The sequence below is a fragment of the Nestor notabilis genome, unplaced genomic scaffold (assembly GCF_000696875.1).
Source record: "Nestor notabilis isolate BGI_N333 unplaced genomic scaffold, ASM69687v1 scaffold3490, whole genome shotgun sequence".
Lineage (NCBI taxonomy): Eukaryota > Metazoa > Chordata > Aves > Psittaciformes > Psittacidae > Nestor > Nestor notabilis.
In genome coordinates, this window is record NW_009910483.1 from 16,790 (window position 1) to 32,164 (window position 15,375).

At 40.7% G+C, this 15,375-nt stretch overlaps 1 protein-coding gene across 1 annotated transcript in view; it reads right to left on the minus strand.

The window, feature by feature from the left end:
- LOC104402327 (EF-hand domain-containing family member C2-like) overlaps positions 1–6,536 on the minus strand; it is a gene marked incomplete at its 3' end in the record, with an annotated part of 16,592 nt that extends 10,056 nt beyond the window's left edge. The window contains exons 1-2 of the mRNA XM_010010177.1: positions 6,342–6,536; positions 2,489–2,639 (exon numbers count right to left, since the gene is read on the minus strand). Of these exons, the coding sequence (XP_010008479.1) occupies positions 2,489–2,639; positions 6,342–6,473 (283 nt within the window). The remainder of the gene's footprint in view (positions 1–2,488; positions 2,640–6,341) is intronic.
- Between the last annotated feature and the right edge of the window lie 8,839 nt (positions 6,537–15,375).

Consider the following 15,375-nt stretch of genomic DNA (forward strand, 5'->3'; position numbering starts at 1 on the left):
CCTACACGTGTGCTCTTTTATTCAGTGCAGTTTGCCTTTCAACAACCCAAGCTCTCCTACACTGCAACTCTCCTCCACAAACCCCTGTCATTTTAATTAACTGAAATGTATTTCAGCAGATGTGCTGAGGACAGAATTGTGGTTAAGATACTGAGCTTCAGTTCCTCATCCTGTTATACCTTTTCTGCATGATCATGGGCAAGATTTTTCATTCCTTTATGCTTCAGTTTACCAGTTTCACAATGCAGATAGTTATACTTTTGTTGTTCTCAGGCTTACAAATTCTCAGTCAGGGCAAGGAATTCGAATAATATAAGAGGTATGTACAATTATCATAAAAGAGGCAATGGGACAATTTTTGATTGAAAGTGGAGTAAGACTAGCAGTTAATGGTTTAGTATTTCCTTTTAAGAAACACTGCTTTTGCATATATTCAACAACAATATTTAGTGCCTTTAATATAACAACTTTGTAGCTGTTCTTCAGTTGTGGAGTATTAAGTCAATGCCCAAATGCATGTGAGTAAAGAATTCTCTGATAGGCATCTCCACCACATTTTTTCCTCTACATCATATTAATCTCTAGGGTAATAAGAAAATTTATGTAGATCTTCACATCAACTGTGAAGCCTCATCATCATTTCAGTCTTTGGGCCTTTCAATCTACAGAATCACTTCCTTCCTAAACACAACCAATATACAGAGCTTTCTTACCCGCCCAGGTATCAGCAACAAATAAATTAAGTGCACTTCTGAGATCCTGGAACATTTCTTCTTAATCCATCAGTTTAATACCTTGCGCATACATATGTATCCCATGTAAAGTACTCAATCAAAGTCATAGAGGCCTTCAAAACATCCTTGCATGGAAGACTGAGAGAATTCTTGTTTCTCTCTAATATTATTCCGTTAATTTTAGATCCAGTACCAAAAGTGACTCCAATAACCATTAACACAAAATGCAACCACGGAAACAGTGGGAAATTGTAGTCTTCCTGTCACCCCAGGCACATCAGGCCTGAAGGGGCAGCCTGCACAACCCCTACTACAGAGTCAGTGAAAATGACTCATTCCTATAGCAACACTCAAAGGCATCAGCTTTATCCTGCTCTGATGAACCTGGCTTCCATCTTCTCTCTCAAGGACATTGCCTCTGCCACTCGGGCTAACTGTACTTCTTTGTTGATGGTCATTTGTTCTAAGGCACAAAATCCAGAAACAGACACTCGCACTCCTGTGACACACAAGAGAAGAAAACCCAAACCCACTGATGTCTCCTGCCTCACATATATGAGTGCAGGTAGGGGTAAGTAACTTGTAAATTCCCAGAAGAGATCCAACATGCTTTTCTTCAGGTCTTGAGAAAGCACTTGTCCAAGTAGGAGTACGATGACGTTTCTCTGAATTCAAAATCAGTTCCTGCCAAAGAGCCAACAAGATTTCTGACAAGAACTACTCAACACAGGGAGAGCAGGACCTGAAGTACTGGTTTAAGAAAAGATTCACAGGTAATTTTATCCCAGATCTAACAGTAATGATTCATGTAACACCTTGAAATATTATCCTACTCTGTAGACAGAGAAATTGACAGCATCTGCTCATCTTGGAAAAGAACATGGTAGTTACATGGTTAACTTATTTTTTAAAATTCCTGTACTAAGATCCACCAGATTGTACAAAATATCTTTGGGGACTGGGCGGCGCAGTCATCCCAAGATACTCATTCCAAGACATCCTGCTTTTCTGGACTACATCCCTTGAAAACTTTTTAATTCTGGCAGTGACCCATAAACACCAAGAAGCAGCAGCTGTGTTCCCCTTCTGCAACAGGATGTTGACCGCTAGGCCACATTTTCTTAATGTAAACCAAGTCCATCAATACTCCAGTAAATAAGCTCAGTAAACTTGCCTTCAAAAGTCCTCAGGCTGGCCCACGCACAGTGATGTGGCATTGAGGCACAGTAACTTCTTAACTTAGAGGCGTCAAGGAAAAGTTACTGTGCCAAGGGCACATTAATCATAAAAGAACCAACAGACAAAGGCACAAAAGGCACACTCGTTCAATAACAGCAGAGATACTGCAGCAGATAATGAACAAGTACAGAGCTGTTGCTAGAGAACTTACTGTCAGTGCCAAGACAGGAGGAGCCACGCTCCGCAATGGAGATCTAGAACACAAATTGGTTTTGCAGAAGTGACACAACACTGACAAAAGACATACCATCATATGCTTTCAAAAAACTATTAGAGAAAAAACATGTATGTTTGAATACGGAGGGGATTCTACCTTACAAAACCTACATCTTCAGAAACTAAGACAACAAAAAAGTTCACATTATAATCTATAACAAGAAAGGACAATTATAGCTGTTCACTTACATCCCATTTTAACTATAAGAATTCACATTATGTATCCTTCGGAATGGACCAAAACTCTACTGAAGAAAGATATAAAGGAAAAATAAGCAAGTGCTATTAAAAATAGATACCTTGAGGTATGCCACTATTTTTCACTTGGGGTTCAACCACTTGAATTGTATCATCTTCAAGGTAGAAGTATATTTTGCAGTGTCTGATTCTATATAGCTCTTGGTTTTTGTCAGGCACTTCTTCGTCAAAATAGGCATCAAAAGACAATACCTATTAAGAACAATAAATAAGTATAAAGCAGAAAAATCTCCAATGCTTTTGCAAAATATGTCAATAAAATAAACTTGTATAGATTATAAGTAACTAAATGTATGGATTTCAGGAGGTAGATTTATTTCTTAAAAATGTAAGAACAGAAATCCACATTAAATCCCATAAATTTAAAATTCTTTGCTTGACATTTTTATTATCACAACATCTAAGCAGAGATGGAACTCTAAAGTAAAGAAATAAATCAAATATAAAGCTATCAGCAGGCTGCTTGGAAAATCTTCTCAACAAAGCACTTTCGATAACACAATGAGCTACCTAGGTCCTGAAGCAAATTTTAGACTGCTATTCAATGAATTGCTGAAAAATAAAGTGCATTATGACAGTAATGGCTTCACCAGTGAAGTAACTGGAAAGGAGAGTTCTTTTCAAGCAGATCCTGCAAGCTGTCTAATGAAAGCTACTGAAGACTATCAGAGAGAAATGATGTTTTTTCAGGAGTCATTTAGAGCTGTGCAATACTGGCATTTTGAAACTTTCCTGGTCCTGCAATTCAGTGAGGGTATACCAACTGGCCTTCATTATCTCTTGCAATAGCAATAATGCAAGGCAAAAAAAAAAACCCTTCAGAGGTGAGGTGCTCAGTGCTTTACTACAGTGGCCTTTATGTCTGGAGATCCCAGCTCAAACTCAGCAAACCACTACATGTTTTGCACTTCTTGGTATTATTTATGTTCTTTAATCACCGAGACCAATTTTAAGGGAATGTCTAAGAAGTACCTGCTTAGTAGTGCATTATCTAATAGGAAGCTTGCTGTGGTAAGTATGTTCAGGAAGATATTAATTAAAACAGGTTTTCATCCTACCCCCTCCCCCCAGTGCATTTGGGTCAAATCTGTGCTAATTCATACTTCATTTGTCATGATGACTCTATTTAATAAATTCAATTACCGTTATTCCTGATTCATTAGACAAACAGAAGCATCAAAAAGAACTTAGCTTTTCCCTATGTTTCAATGAGCATCTGGCAGACCCTGGTTTGAAAAAAGTATTTGAACTCTAGGAAGCTGGCCAAGATCCCTACATGACAGAACAGACCAGTTAAGAGTCTGTATTCCTTTAACACATGCCTTTGAGAATCTCAAAGTACTTCCATGAATACTAACGACACAGATTTTAAAACACCCTAACAGACAAACACAACCTCTTTTTCTACCTCTGGGGAGAGACAGCTAGTGGTTTCCTCAGGAGCACATAAAACAGCCACCCTGTGCCCTAGTCAGGCTTCTCAATAGGCCACTCTCCCTTTTCTCAGGCAGGCTGAAGAGAACTCTGTTTCCACAAACTATTTCAAAGGCTAAGATCCTATTGATTTTCAGCATACACCAAACAGTATGACAGACACATTTTGCACATTAACTCTCCTGCACTGTGACCCGCCACCATCAGAAAAATTAAGTTATAATCAAATGACATAACTGTTAACTGTTCAACCTGATGGCATTGAATCTTCACAAAAGGATCTAGACACTACCGGTTATGGTTGTTCAAGTAGTATAACATGCAAGTTTCTGAACAGCCTACACATGAAATAGTTGAAAATAAATAAAAAGTCGTTCTGGCCACATGTAATTTTTAACTGTGGATTTCACTATTTCAAGCATCAAGCACAAAAACATTGGATAAAACATCCGACATACAACAGAGCCAACACAAACTCTACTGTCCAACTGCAATTTTGCAGATCAAAACAGATGATTCAGGAAGGGTGAGGAGGGAAAGGAATAGGAAAGAAGATAGCTTGCTTTTCATTTTAAAGTAAATTTAATTTTTAAAAATACTTGAAATTTAACACTTCCTAGCTCATGTCTCATCTATAGTACATTGCTGTGTACAAAGTTCCCATCCCATTCTTCAAAAAAACAAATGTTACTTATGAAAACCAAAAGTAACAAATATTGGATAAACTCTGTGGCATTTTGTGAAGTTGGCACAAGGTTTCCCTAGCACCTGTGATAATCAAATTATAAACTTCATTTCAAGCCTAGGAGGCCTTGTGTGTGTACTTAATTGTAGAAGACATTACATTTACACTTGTTTCCTATTAAGCATATGAAATTGCAAAAACTGTTTCACAAACTACTTAATAATGAAGTTTTATGCCTATCTTTCCTCCAATTACTATGGTACTGCTGAAAGCTGGAAAACATATTAAAATGGTAAGAAAGCAGACTACATTTAAAAAGGACTACTCAGACCATCTTTCATGTAGTCCATTCTATTCAGTAATAAACTGCAGCACTGGAGGACATAGCTGCATTCTACGCTCGTATCTGGGGAAGCCGAATTATCTGGGTAGTACCCTTTAACAGTCTGCAATTAATACAAACACGAGTCCTCCAGAGGTCAATTCTGTACCTGCAAACTGCGGTCCTGTATTGCCCTGTGGAGGAATACACTGACTAGAGAAGGAATGTCAAAAGGCCAGCTAGCTCATGTCACCAGCCAAGTTCAATGTCTGATGCTCAGTTGGAGGTCCCCACTGCCTCCTACCTAACCCCTTTATTTCATAAAGTTGGGTCCAAGTCCTGCTAATTTACATACAGCCCCAAGAAGCCAATGCACACCGCTCATTGAAAGAAGGGTGTAGGTAAAGCTCATGCATGACTGGCTAAAGCCTTAACATTTTGGCACATTAGACCAATTCATACTTCAGCACATTGCTGAAAACTAGGTGAGCAATAGTAGGTGTTTCAGAGGCAATGCTAATGAAGTCATGTGAATCTGTTCAAGCCCTACATTTTCTTGTAGTAGTTCTGGTCTGCCAAAGAAATGAATGTGTAATTGTACTGCAATTACCTGCATGGCTTTTCTTCTGAAGTAAAAATTATGAGGTTAGCCATTCTTCCCAATATTTAAATACCATAATCATTTAGTCATGCAACATTTCAGCAATCTGCTGAATGATTTCTTTTTCTGGATCATTTTCCTTCTCTGATTGTAGGCTTTTTGCTTTAGAAATAAAACATCACTAACTAGAATTTAATGTAAATTTAAACATAGAGAGTAATGACAGTGTGCTACAAAATTTGTATCATCACAGATTACAGTTATTTCATAACTCTCCATCTTTAAAGGTGTCACCACACTCTTGCAAAATACAAAAAAAAAATATTAATTTTAAATTCCTGTGTCTATAATGGACATAATCAACCTATTTATGCATGAACAGATCACACCAAAGGCAGCATGACTTTGATCGAACAAACATGATAGCATAAGGGAATTCCAAGTCTACAGCACTCCACGGAGGCCCATGGTTCCCGAGTGCCCATTTTCTCCTGGACTGGGACTTACCTTACATTCTTAGCAGGCTGCCAAATAATTCCTTCAATGTCATGATCGTCACTAAAATGAAACATGTCAACCACTTCCTTATTTTTATTATATCCTTCAGGAGGTGTACCCTAATGAAGAAATATTTTTCTGTGTTGCTTTACAGCATAATATATGTTTATATTAATTGTCAAATATACCAATATGATGGAAAAATAGATGTTACCACTCTTTCTGTCTATCTAGAAGCTTTCTTTGCATGCACAAAATAACATTCTGAAATATCTAACTGAATTTCACCTTTATACCGTCTTGGTCATATTGTAGCTATTCATAAGAAACATACAGATAGAGATTTCTACATACCTGTTTGTCAAATGCTACCCAAGCAGGAGCATCACTTCCCATCCCTTCAGGAAACACACTGTATTTAGGTGTCAGCTTTTGACCAGGTAGTGGTTTACCTCCAACTCCAGGTTTATTTTCATCAACCAGCATAGCAACATTATTGCAGAAACCCCAGTGCTGTGACTTGTGGAACTTTTCTTTCAATTTGGAAGAAAAAGAGAAAAAAAAATAAATCTGTATGTTTGTTTTCAAATCCATGATATTTAACTATCTAGGCAAGGAGGATTAATCACATAAAAGTTCCTCTGTAATTACTTTTAATACAGAATCTAAAAACCTGTAACAACTGGAATGCTGCAAGTGAAATGATGTATTTTCTGTGGTCAATTTGCCAGCATTATAGATGAAAATTGAAAAACATTCCAGTAATTTACCCAGGCTCAGAGACAGGATGGTACCAGGCGTTTTTTCCCCCATTCCCTGCAACAAGGATTGAGGTACAAGGTAAAAGAAGGAAGACACCCATGAGAATTCTTGCAAAAGGTAGAGGGGAAAAGCCTTTTTTACAGATCTCCAGAGCACAAATGGAAACAGTTCAGGAGTACCCAGAGAACAGCCTGCTCTCATTACTTATGTCAAAGCCCTTATTTACACTTGTATCCCCGAGTGCAGAATAAATAGCTCTGTACTAGTGAATATACTTGAATTTTGGAAGGTTGGATCTGAATCAAAAGACAGAATATTCATTCCATCTGGGCTTATTCCAAAGAAGGTCTGTGTAGTGATTTCTTTATATTAGTACTATTTTTTCAGGCAATTAAGGATGGAGTGCTTAAAAAAATATGCACAATCAACTACAAAGAAACCCATCTTGCCTACTTGCATTTCTCGGCTGGGGCTGGAACCAGTCTTAAAGTGATGCAGAAAAGCCTCTAGCCTCACATGAATATCAGTCCTGCCTGTGGGCATGTCCTTCCTAATGAGCTGCCTGCTTTGCCAGCCAGTTCTCTCAAACATGGCAGACAGTGTGAGCTGTGCTTGGGCAGCAATCCCTTAACAGCCCCACACATCAGTCTCACACAAGAGGAGAGGGAAATAGGAAAAGCCAACAGAAAACTCCACTAACCCTTACTCCCATGAGCAGCAATCCTGACTCTTTAGCTCCTCTCCCTCTACTATTCCTCCCTTCTTCACCTTCTCAAATCCTTGAAACACTTCATCTTGGAAGACAGAAAAAGGCCACTGGGTAACTGCATGCCAGCACACCTAGTAAGGGATAATGGAGACAATCACAGCTGTGCCCTTCCTCAGCCTGGGACTGGGTGAATATGAGGAAATATAAAGCTAAGGGAGAGGAACTAATGTTACGGGTGAGCACAGAACAGGCTCTATGTAGAGAAAAGACCGAACAGCAAAATTTTTCATAGCAGCACTAGAGCAGGTTATGTCACTAATGTAGCAGAGTGCCAAAATTGCTTCCCCATCTATATTTAGAAGACTGGGCATCACTAATTATTACATAGATATACTTAAACCACTCCCCAAAAAGGTGTAGACAACTCTAAGTTACTATCATAAATAAAAAAATGGTACAAATAATGATTTTTCATCATGGCAATGTCCAAATGCTCCAAAATAACACACGCTCAGCACAGCTGTTCTGGGAACAAGTGTAAGCAGTGTAGCAGCAAAACCTGAAAATAACCAAGTAGCTATTTCATTCTGCCAATATGAGAGTAAGGAATTTCAAAGGCAGATAACCAGCCTCATGGCTCATAACATCCAATGCTCATATATACAAACTACTTCACACTCAAGGTTACAGCCTAAACTGTTCACCTGCCTTGCAGTTCTCTAAATCCAGTGACACAAGACAGAGAGCTGCCCTTGACATGATCAACTGAATCACTACTTTAGCATTACCTTCGCTTAAAATCCTTTTTCATTCCACTTTTGCAAGGACAGTAGTATGAAAAATAATTATTTACTATTTTTACATATTATTCTTTTTAATACCATAATAATCAATGGCTCTACCTTGCTTAGGTTAACAAAAGCTGGGTCAGCCAGCACCCTTTGGAACAGTCATTGCAAAACAAGATAAGGTTCACATACTGGGGACAGTGACTGGGAGGAGTTTGGAAGCATTTCCACAAAGAAGATATTTAAAAAGTAAGCAATGTTTTGAATAGACATGAATAAAAGGGCACACGGCAAGTATATCATAGTTTAAAGAATAACAGAAGGGAAAACAGGAAGTACTCCTGAACCATATGTTTAGAACTAAAGAACAAGGGTTACAGAATAAAAGAAAAAAAATAAATAAAAGGAAACACTTCTCTAACGACTAGTCAGCCCCTGAGCCCCCCTGTCACACAGCACTGCTCAAGCCAAGAATTTAACAAGATTAAAGAAAGAGCTGCACATTTGCAGGAATACTGCCCAAAATAAAATATGTCATATGAGCACATTTTCTTGAGCTGTGATATAAAAAGTCACACCTCAGTGGGCAGTGTAAGCACTGACATTTAGGCATCAGAAGGGGATCTTCATGTGGTCATCCCACCCCTCCCTCAAGAAGTGAGCACAGGCGCTCTCCCAGCACAGGGCTCTGAACAGAAAGGCACTGATGGGGTGTGGCACCCACTTCGTAACTTATCTGCACTTAGGATGTTTTTTCTCTATCTCCTTTGGACACTACTGAGCTGCCCTTTCTTCTATTTCTTCTTTTAATAGTTTTGTTCCTTGGTAAGCTGATACAGAGAAGTCAGAATAGAAGGGAGCTTTCTGCATTTATCAGTTCAAATGTGGAATAACTACAGGGAAGCTGAGGAAGGGAAATTAAAGGGAAATTTCTACGCACAAGCTTCTGATTTATACTGAAGGTGCTATAGAAGAGATCCACTTTTTGGCACAGCAAGTCTTTAATTTCCCCCATTAACAAAGCATGAGTTAAGGAGAAAGGCATAGTTGTCAAAGCGCAGTGAGTACCAGTTTTCCTGAGCAAGGGAAAGCTTTTCATGTCCTCAAAGCTTCTTCTAGAAGCATTTGCTGTTCATCTGTTCCTGGGCTTTGGTGACCTTCAGTGTGCTAAAGCGTTCATCAAAGTAATCCAGAGTTGCTCCTGCTGGAAATCTTCCAGAATTTAGGGATGAAATTGCAACACCATTCACAATTTGATATGTAAAATACACAGTCTAGCAGCTGCAATTCCATTAAGAATCTTCTGTGGCATTCTTGTAACTTTTTAGGGTTCAACAGAAAAACTATTTTAGACTCCTTACCACAGAATTACTTATAAGCCCCTTCTCCACGAAAAGCACCTATATCCATATGCAAAATAATTTCTTAGTTCTAAAAGTCTGTACAGTTATTTCTTTTAAAAAAATGTTTAAGAAAATGTAATAACTGAAGATTACAAAAGAGAAAAATGACATTTGGGAAACTTCAGTTAATGAACTCAGACCACATCCAACCTAAAATAGTGACAGAACATCACGTTACCTCCACAGTAATATTAAATGACTTCTAAAAGAAATCTGTGAGAGCTTTACTGTGTCTGCTGTGCTAATGCAGCTGAACTGAACAGGCTGGCCTGTTCAGATCTGCTGAACAAAGCTGGCCATTTTCTGTGTGGTGAGCCTGAAATAAATATTAAGGATACATTCAATAGCGACTAATGCAAAGGTCAGGATTCTCTGCAGCTATTGGCTTTGCAAACACAGCCACTGCAGTCCTTGGGGAACACTGCCTCATGCTCTCTCCATCTTGCTCTTTAAAAGATTGGCGAAGTCACAGTAAACTCATCAGGGAGCTGCACGTTTCAGCTGAACCAAACCCAACTGGAAATCTCTCACCACAGTGGCTGGAGTGATGAGGGAGCCCTGTGCACACACTGTCTCAGGAGCTATGTGTTTTTAGTTAAGTTCCACAGGGAGTTATGGCAGAAGCCGCTTATAGCAGTGCAGTTCTCTTCCCTGTATCCACTTTTAATTCCCATCTCAAGAACAGCAGCTGCACTGTGGAGGTCTGGCTCAAATCCTGTATCAGGATGAACTGTGGCATTTCTGAACTACTCTAAGCTGCTGATACAGTTCCTGGTTGCTTTGGCTAAGAAATCGAAATAAATGCAAATGCTGCACGCTGTGCCAGCCACACTCACGTGACCGATTTTCAACTCTTTTATCATCCCCCGCTTGCTGCAGAGGTTTCAGTATGTTCAGAGGTTAAGTAGTACTGTGCAAGAGGCATGCCTTAAGACATTTTTCCTAGCAGCTCTGGTGCCCCTCGAATGGATCGCAGAAGAAGGTGCACCAACACTAACAGCCTGAATCAGTACAAGAAAGATATGGACCTGTTGGAGCAGGTCCAGAGTAGGACCACAAAAATGATCAGAGATGTGCTAAAGCACATCTCCTATGAAGATGGGCTGAGAGAGCTGGGCTTGTTCAGCCTGGAGAAGAGAAGGCTCAGGGGAGACCTTACTGTGACTTTTCAATACTTAAAGGGGGCTTATAAGAAAGATGGGAACAAACTTTTTAGTAGGGTCTGTAGCAATAGAACAAGAGGTAATAATTTTAAACTAGAAGAGGGTAGATTCAGACTAGATATAAAGAAGAAGTTGTTTACAAAGATGGTGGAACAGGTTGACCAGAGTGGCACTGGATGCCCAATCCTGGAAACATTCAAGGTCAGGTTGAAAGGGCTCTGAGCAACCTCAACTAGTTGAAATGTCCCTGCTCATTACAGGTGGGGTGGACTAGATGATTTTAAAAGGTCTCTTCCAACCCAAACTATTCTATGATTCTATTAGCTCACTCTTGCTGCCTGAGCTGGTACAGCCTCAGAGAAGGCAACAGATGGATATAAAGAAAAGGGTCCAAAATGCAACCCTGACAGGCAGATACAGGAAGATTTGGGTTTGTCAGTTGTGAACAGACAGAAATCTGGGGGAATGGGGCTGAGGTGCAGGAAGTAGTGGAAGTGGTTCAGGAAAGAAGGCCAGGGAAAGAAGGGAAGGCACAGCAGGCAGTCTTACTTATAAAGAGGTTGGCAAGCACTCCTTCAAGAAAAACTAATGTCTTATTTTGGTGCCAGTGATCACAGAACAGCAGAAAATACTCAAGCCAGGAAACAGAGACAGCAACAGTAGCACAGTTGATGGCAATTCCAAGCTCCTGTAATGAACACGAAGATGTGGAATTTCTGCTGTGCCACTAAAGTTTGCAATAGGAACTGATATTCTCAAGGATGTACTTTTCTTGTTGAGATCTATAAAGTCATTGCCCAATTCTTTAAGAAATGCCATGCAAAATTGTTGCATTGAATTCGCTCTTTGAGAGGGATTTCAAACCTCCAGCAAGAAAACACACTGGTCAGCAAGCACTTGAGATATCTCACCCATGTGAGTATGTGGTCCTCTCCCTTAGCTGCTGAACATCAATTTGGTATCAGAAGGGGCAGCTGCCTTTGAGAACAGGCAGTAGACCACTAACACTAACAAAGCAATGTTGCTAACAAAATGTTTTTGCATTGTCACCACTGTCAGCCCTAACACAAGCCAAACTCCAAACGTACAAACTTTTTCTCATGGTAAAAGAGCAAACCTGTTATATGCTACATTTCCACCACACACAGGATTAAACATGGTTATCAAGATCTGTGATTGTCTGTCCTGACAAACAGGTGACACATATATAACATACATGGACAAAGCTGAAAATTTCATTATTGCACAATTTCTGTATCAGTTCAGCTCCACAGTCAGAAGTACCTATGCCTCCCTGTGGCTCTTATATATTGGCTTCAGTGTCTGGAACAAGAGAAAAGAGTTGAGGAATTCCCCTTTTCAAGGATATGCAACAGGTAGTGAAATTCTCAAGTGGGTAAGCCACAAGTTACTGTCTGCTTGTGGAAATAAATTAATAAATTCTTCAATGCAAGAGCATGGTACATGATGTATGAATACCACATCCTGCCACTGCTGGGCAGACAAGGGCCCTTCTCTAAGGCTGTCAGGACAGAGGAGCACCAGCCTTGCTGAGGAGCGGCAGCACTCCCAGCACAGACTCTGGCCTCCCCAGCCGTGGCAAAGGGGGAAGACGCAACTTCTGCCCATTAGCCAGCCCCTGAAAAGGGCAGGAGATGGGCTAATCTGTGCTCAGAATCCCAGCCTGCTCTACCATTACATCTCCTGACAGCCCACATGTGAACATGACAGCCACTGCTGATGGGCAGCTTATCTTTGGACTTCTGCTCAAGGAACAACGGTTTTAAAGGAGGTGAAGAGGGTTTATTTGATGGGTGGACAGACTACTGTCATTTTGATTTTAAAGAGATTTGAAAAAATAGAGGTGGTTCCTTTTCCTTTCTTTGTAAATATTTTATGTCCCTGACACCTTCTCCTACAACCATCATTCTTCTCCAGCCCATCAAAACAAACATCAACCATGGCACTGCTTGTGCTATGCCTGCCCCTTTCATCCCAGCTCTTAATTTAGCACAAAGAAAACATTTCCTTACGTTACCGTAAGTTTTAAAAGTGCTCATCACGTCCCTGCGCTTCCCTCCAGTCTCATAAGCTGTGATGCCCGAGGAACAAGACATTGCTGAATCGGGCACCAGTAGGTTGCAGTTAAGAGAAGGAAAAACAGTAAAAGCCAGCCAGCGGCGGCTGCTTTTCCAGTTGCCGGCACCAGGGGCGGCTGTGAGCTGCCGGGCCTCCCTGTCCTTGTTCACGGCCGGAGATGAAGCGTTTCTGCTCCTGGCTAGTAAGGAATTAAGCATTCTTGGTACACTGAGCTAGAAGTAATAATAAACATAACGAAGGGGTAATACAAGGGCCAGTGGCTCTTAGATCCAGAGACCTAAGTGTTGTGAAAAGATTCATTACTCCCACTTTGCCAGTGCAGACCCTGCTGCCTTAAGTTAGATTCCATGCCCTGACTACCTTAAAGCTCAATTTTTCTGGCGACAGCCCAGCCACCTTACTAAACACAACTAGAAAAAACACAGATGTGGTCCTCTTCCACTATGTGGTCCTATATACGAGGCAGGTGGAAGCATTAGGGTCAGAGAAAAGAGGATTGCAGCAGTAGCTTTAACAACGGTAAGAATGGAATTAATACCCATAATTATAAACCTAGGGCTGGCAGGAGCAGCATCCTCCTGTCCTCCACTCGTCCTTCTTCATGGGGCATTTTTGGTATTGTATTTTCTGTGCAGTAAGAGGCACTAATGGCAATGCTTAGGGCAGCAACAGGTGAAAATACTTTCTTCCTTTTCAATTTATCTATAGCAGAGACACTTTCTTGGTTTTCCTTTAAATACGCCCTTCTTAAGCCTCTTGTTTGTGGAAGTATATTAAAATAAAATTAAATCTAACAGCTAACAACTAAGTAGAGATAGAAATGCTTTTTTAGAAAGGCAAGTTACCAGTATTAACTCCACTGTCTCAAGGACTGCCAAATAGAGGGATGTGGAGCCCTAAAAAAGGTATAACCATGGTTTCACAATGCTGTCTTGTGGCAATTGTGGCTTGCTTTTCACATCTTTGGTTCTCGTAACACATACGCACACTACATGTACTTCAGCATGGGGTAGTCAATACTCTCTCTGTGTAACTCTTCCCAAGCATGTGAAGCAAAACACTGTGCCTTTTCTCTGAAAAAGGAGGCACCACGTCTATCACAAAACCTCTCCACTGCTCCTGTGGAGCTCTGGAGACAACTCACTCAATCACACTCCAAAGCAAATAATCCCTATTCATTAAATTCAATTAAAATCTGGAGAACAATAAAGTCACAGATAACGCTGAGCTATTCTGCTTCCACCCTGCAGATAACCAACAGTACACACCTATTTCAGTGTTGCCAATATGCCCACTCAGCAACTAGCACACGTGTTATATACACAACCGTTTACAATACAAGTTTGAATGCAGCAAAAGAGACTGAGTATTCATCAAGAGACACCTTTTTGTTTTTAATCCTTCCAAAACAACAGTACCCAGCCTGCTGCTCACTATTTGCAGGGAAGTTAGGCCTGAAAGATACTCACTTGTAAGCTGGGCTCCTCCTGCAAGAAGCCCCATGTTTGCATGTACCTGTGCAATGCTGACACACCAAGCAAGGCTGTGGAGTCCACATATTTCTATGCAATTTCATGCTGCCTGTTCCAGCTACAATTGCATCTACCTGTCTTGGGGAGAGGTGGGAGTTGAGAGCTGTTCCACACTTACTGCAAAATGATTCATAGCCCATAAAGTAGGCCCCAAATACACTAAGAGCTTGGAGAAGTCTCATATTGAAAGGGTACTGATGCTCATAGTATCATTGGCATTAATGTATGTGTGTTCACAAACCACTTGCAGATTGTTCCTGAACAGTCCTATACAGTCCCTCATAGGGCAGACGAGACTCAGGAGGCAGCAAACCAACCCTACAGTCAGAATGCAGAAGTGTATCTCTAACAGCCACGGTACGTTCATAGTGTGAAAACGACTGATTACCTTCCAGGTATTGTAACATTATTAAGAAAGTCTACGTGTGTCATCTGCCTCCTGAGGCACCAGCTACAGTGCCATGCCCAAATCCTTCCTTACCTCCTGTACCATTTCAGAGTACAGATTGTATTCAGCGTATCTCTAGCTACCCGTGACAAACAAGTTTGAATCAGTAATGGCAGCCTTCTCTTTTGTTTGCTATGGTAGCTCATGACAAAAATACCATCTTATATATTCCTGTAGCCACATTCTGGTATTTAATAGCACTGGAAACTCTGAAAAACCGCACTAGCAAGCCTATGGTTTCCCCCCTTGCTCTGCAAGACTTTTTGGTTTATTTAGAGGGTACCTGCCTCTTCCCATTTTGCTTTGTTAAGAGACTCAAGAGCTCAGACCGTACTACAGCAGCTGCCAGACCCCTCAGTCCCGGCCTGGCCGCACAGTATTTCCACTCCCAGGGTAAAACCGGAGGCGGTCCGTACACCTAACGACACCTCGCTTTCAACCTGCAGGCTAAAGGCGGGGTGTGGAAGCCTCGCCGTGGCACCT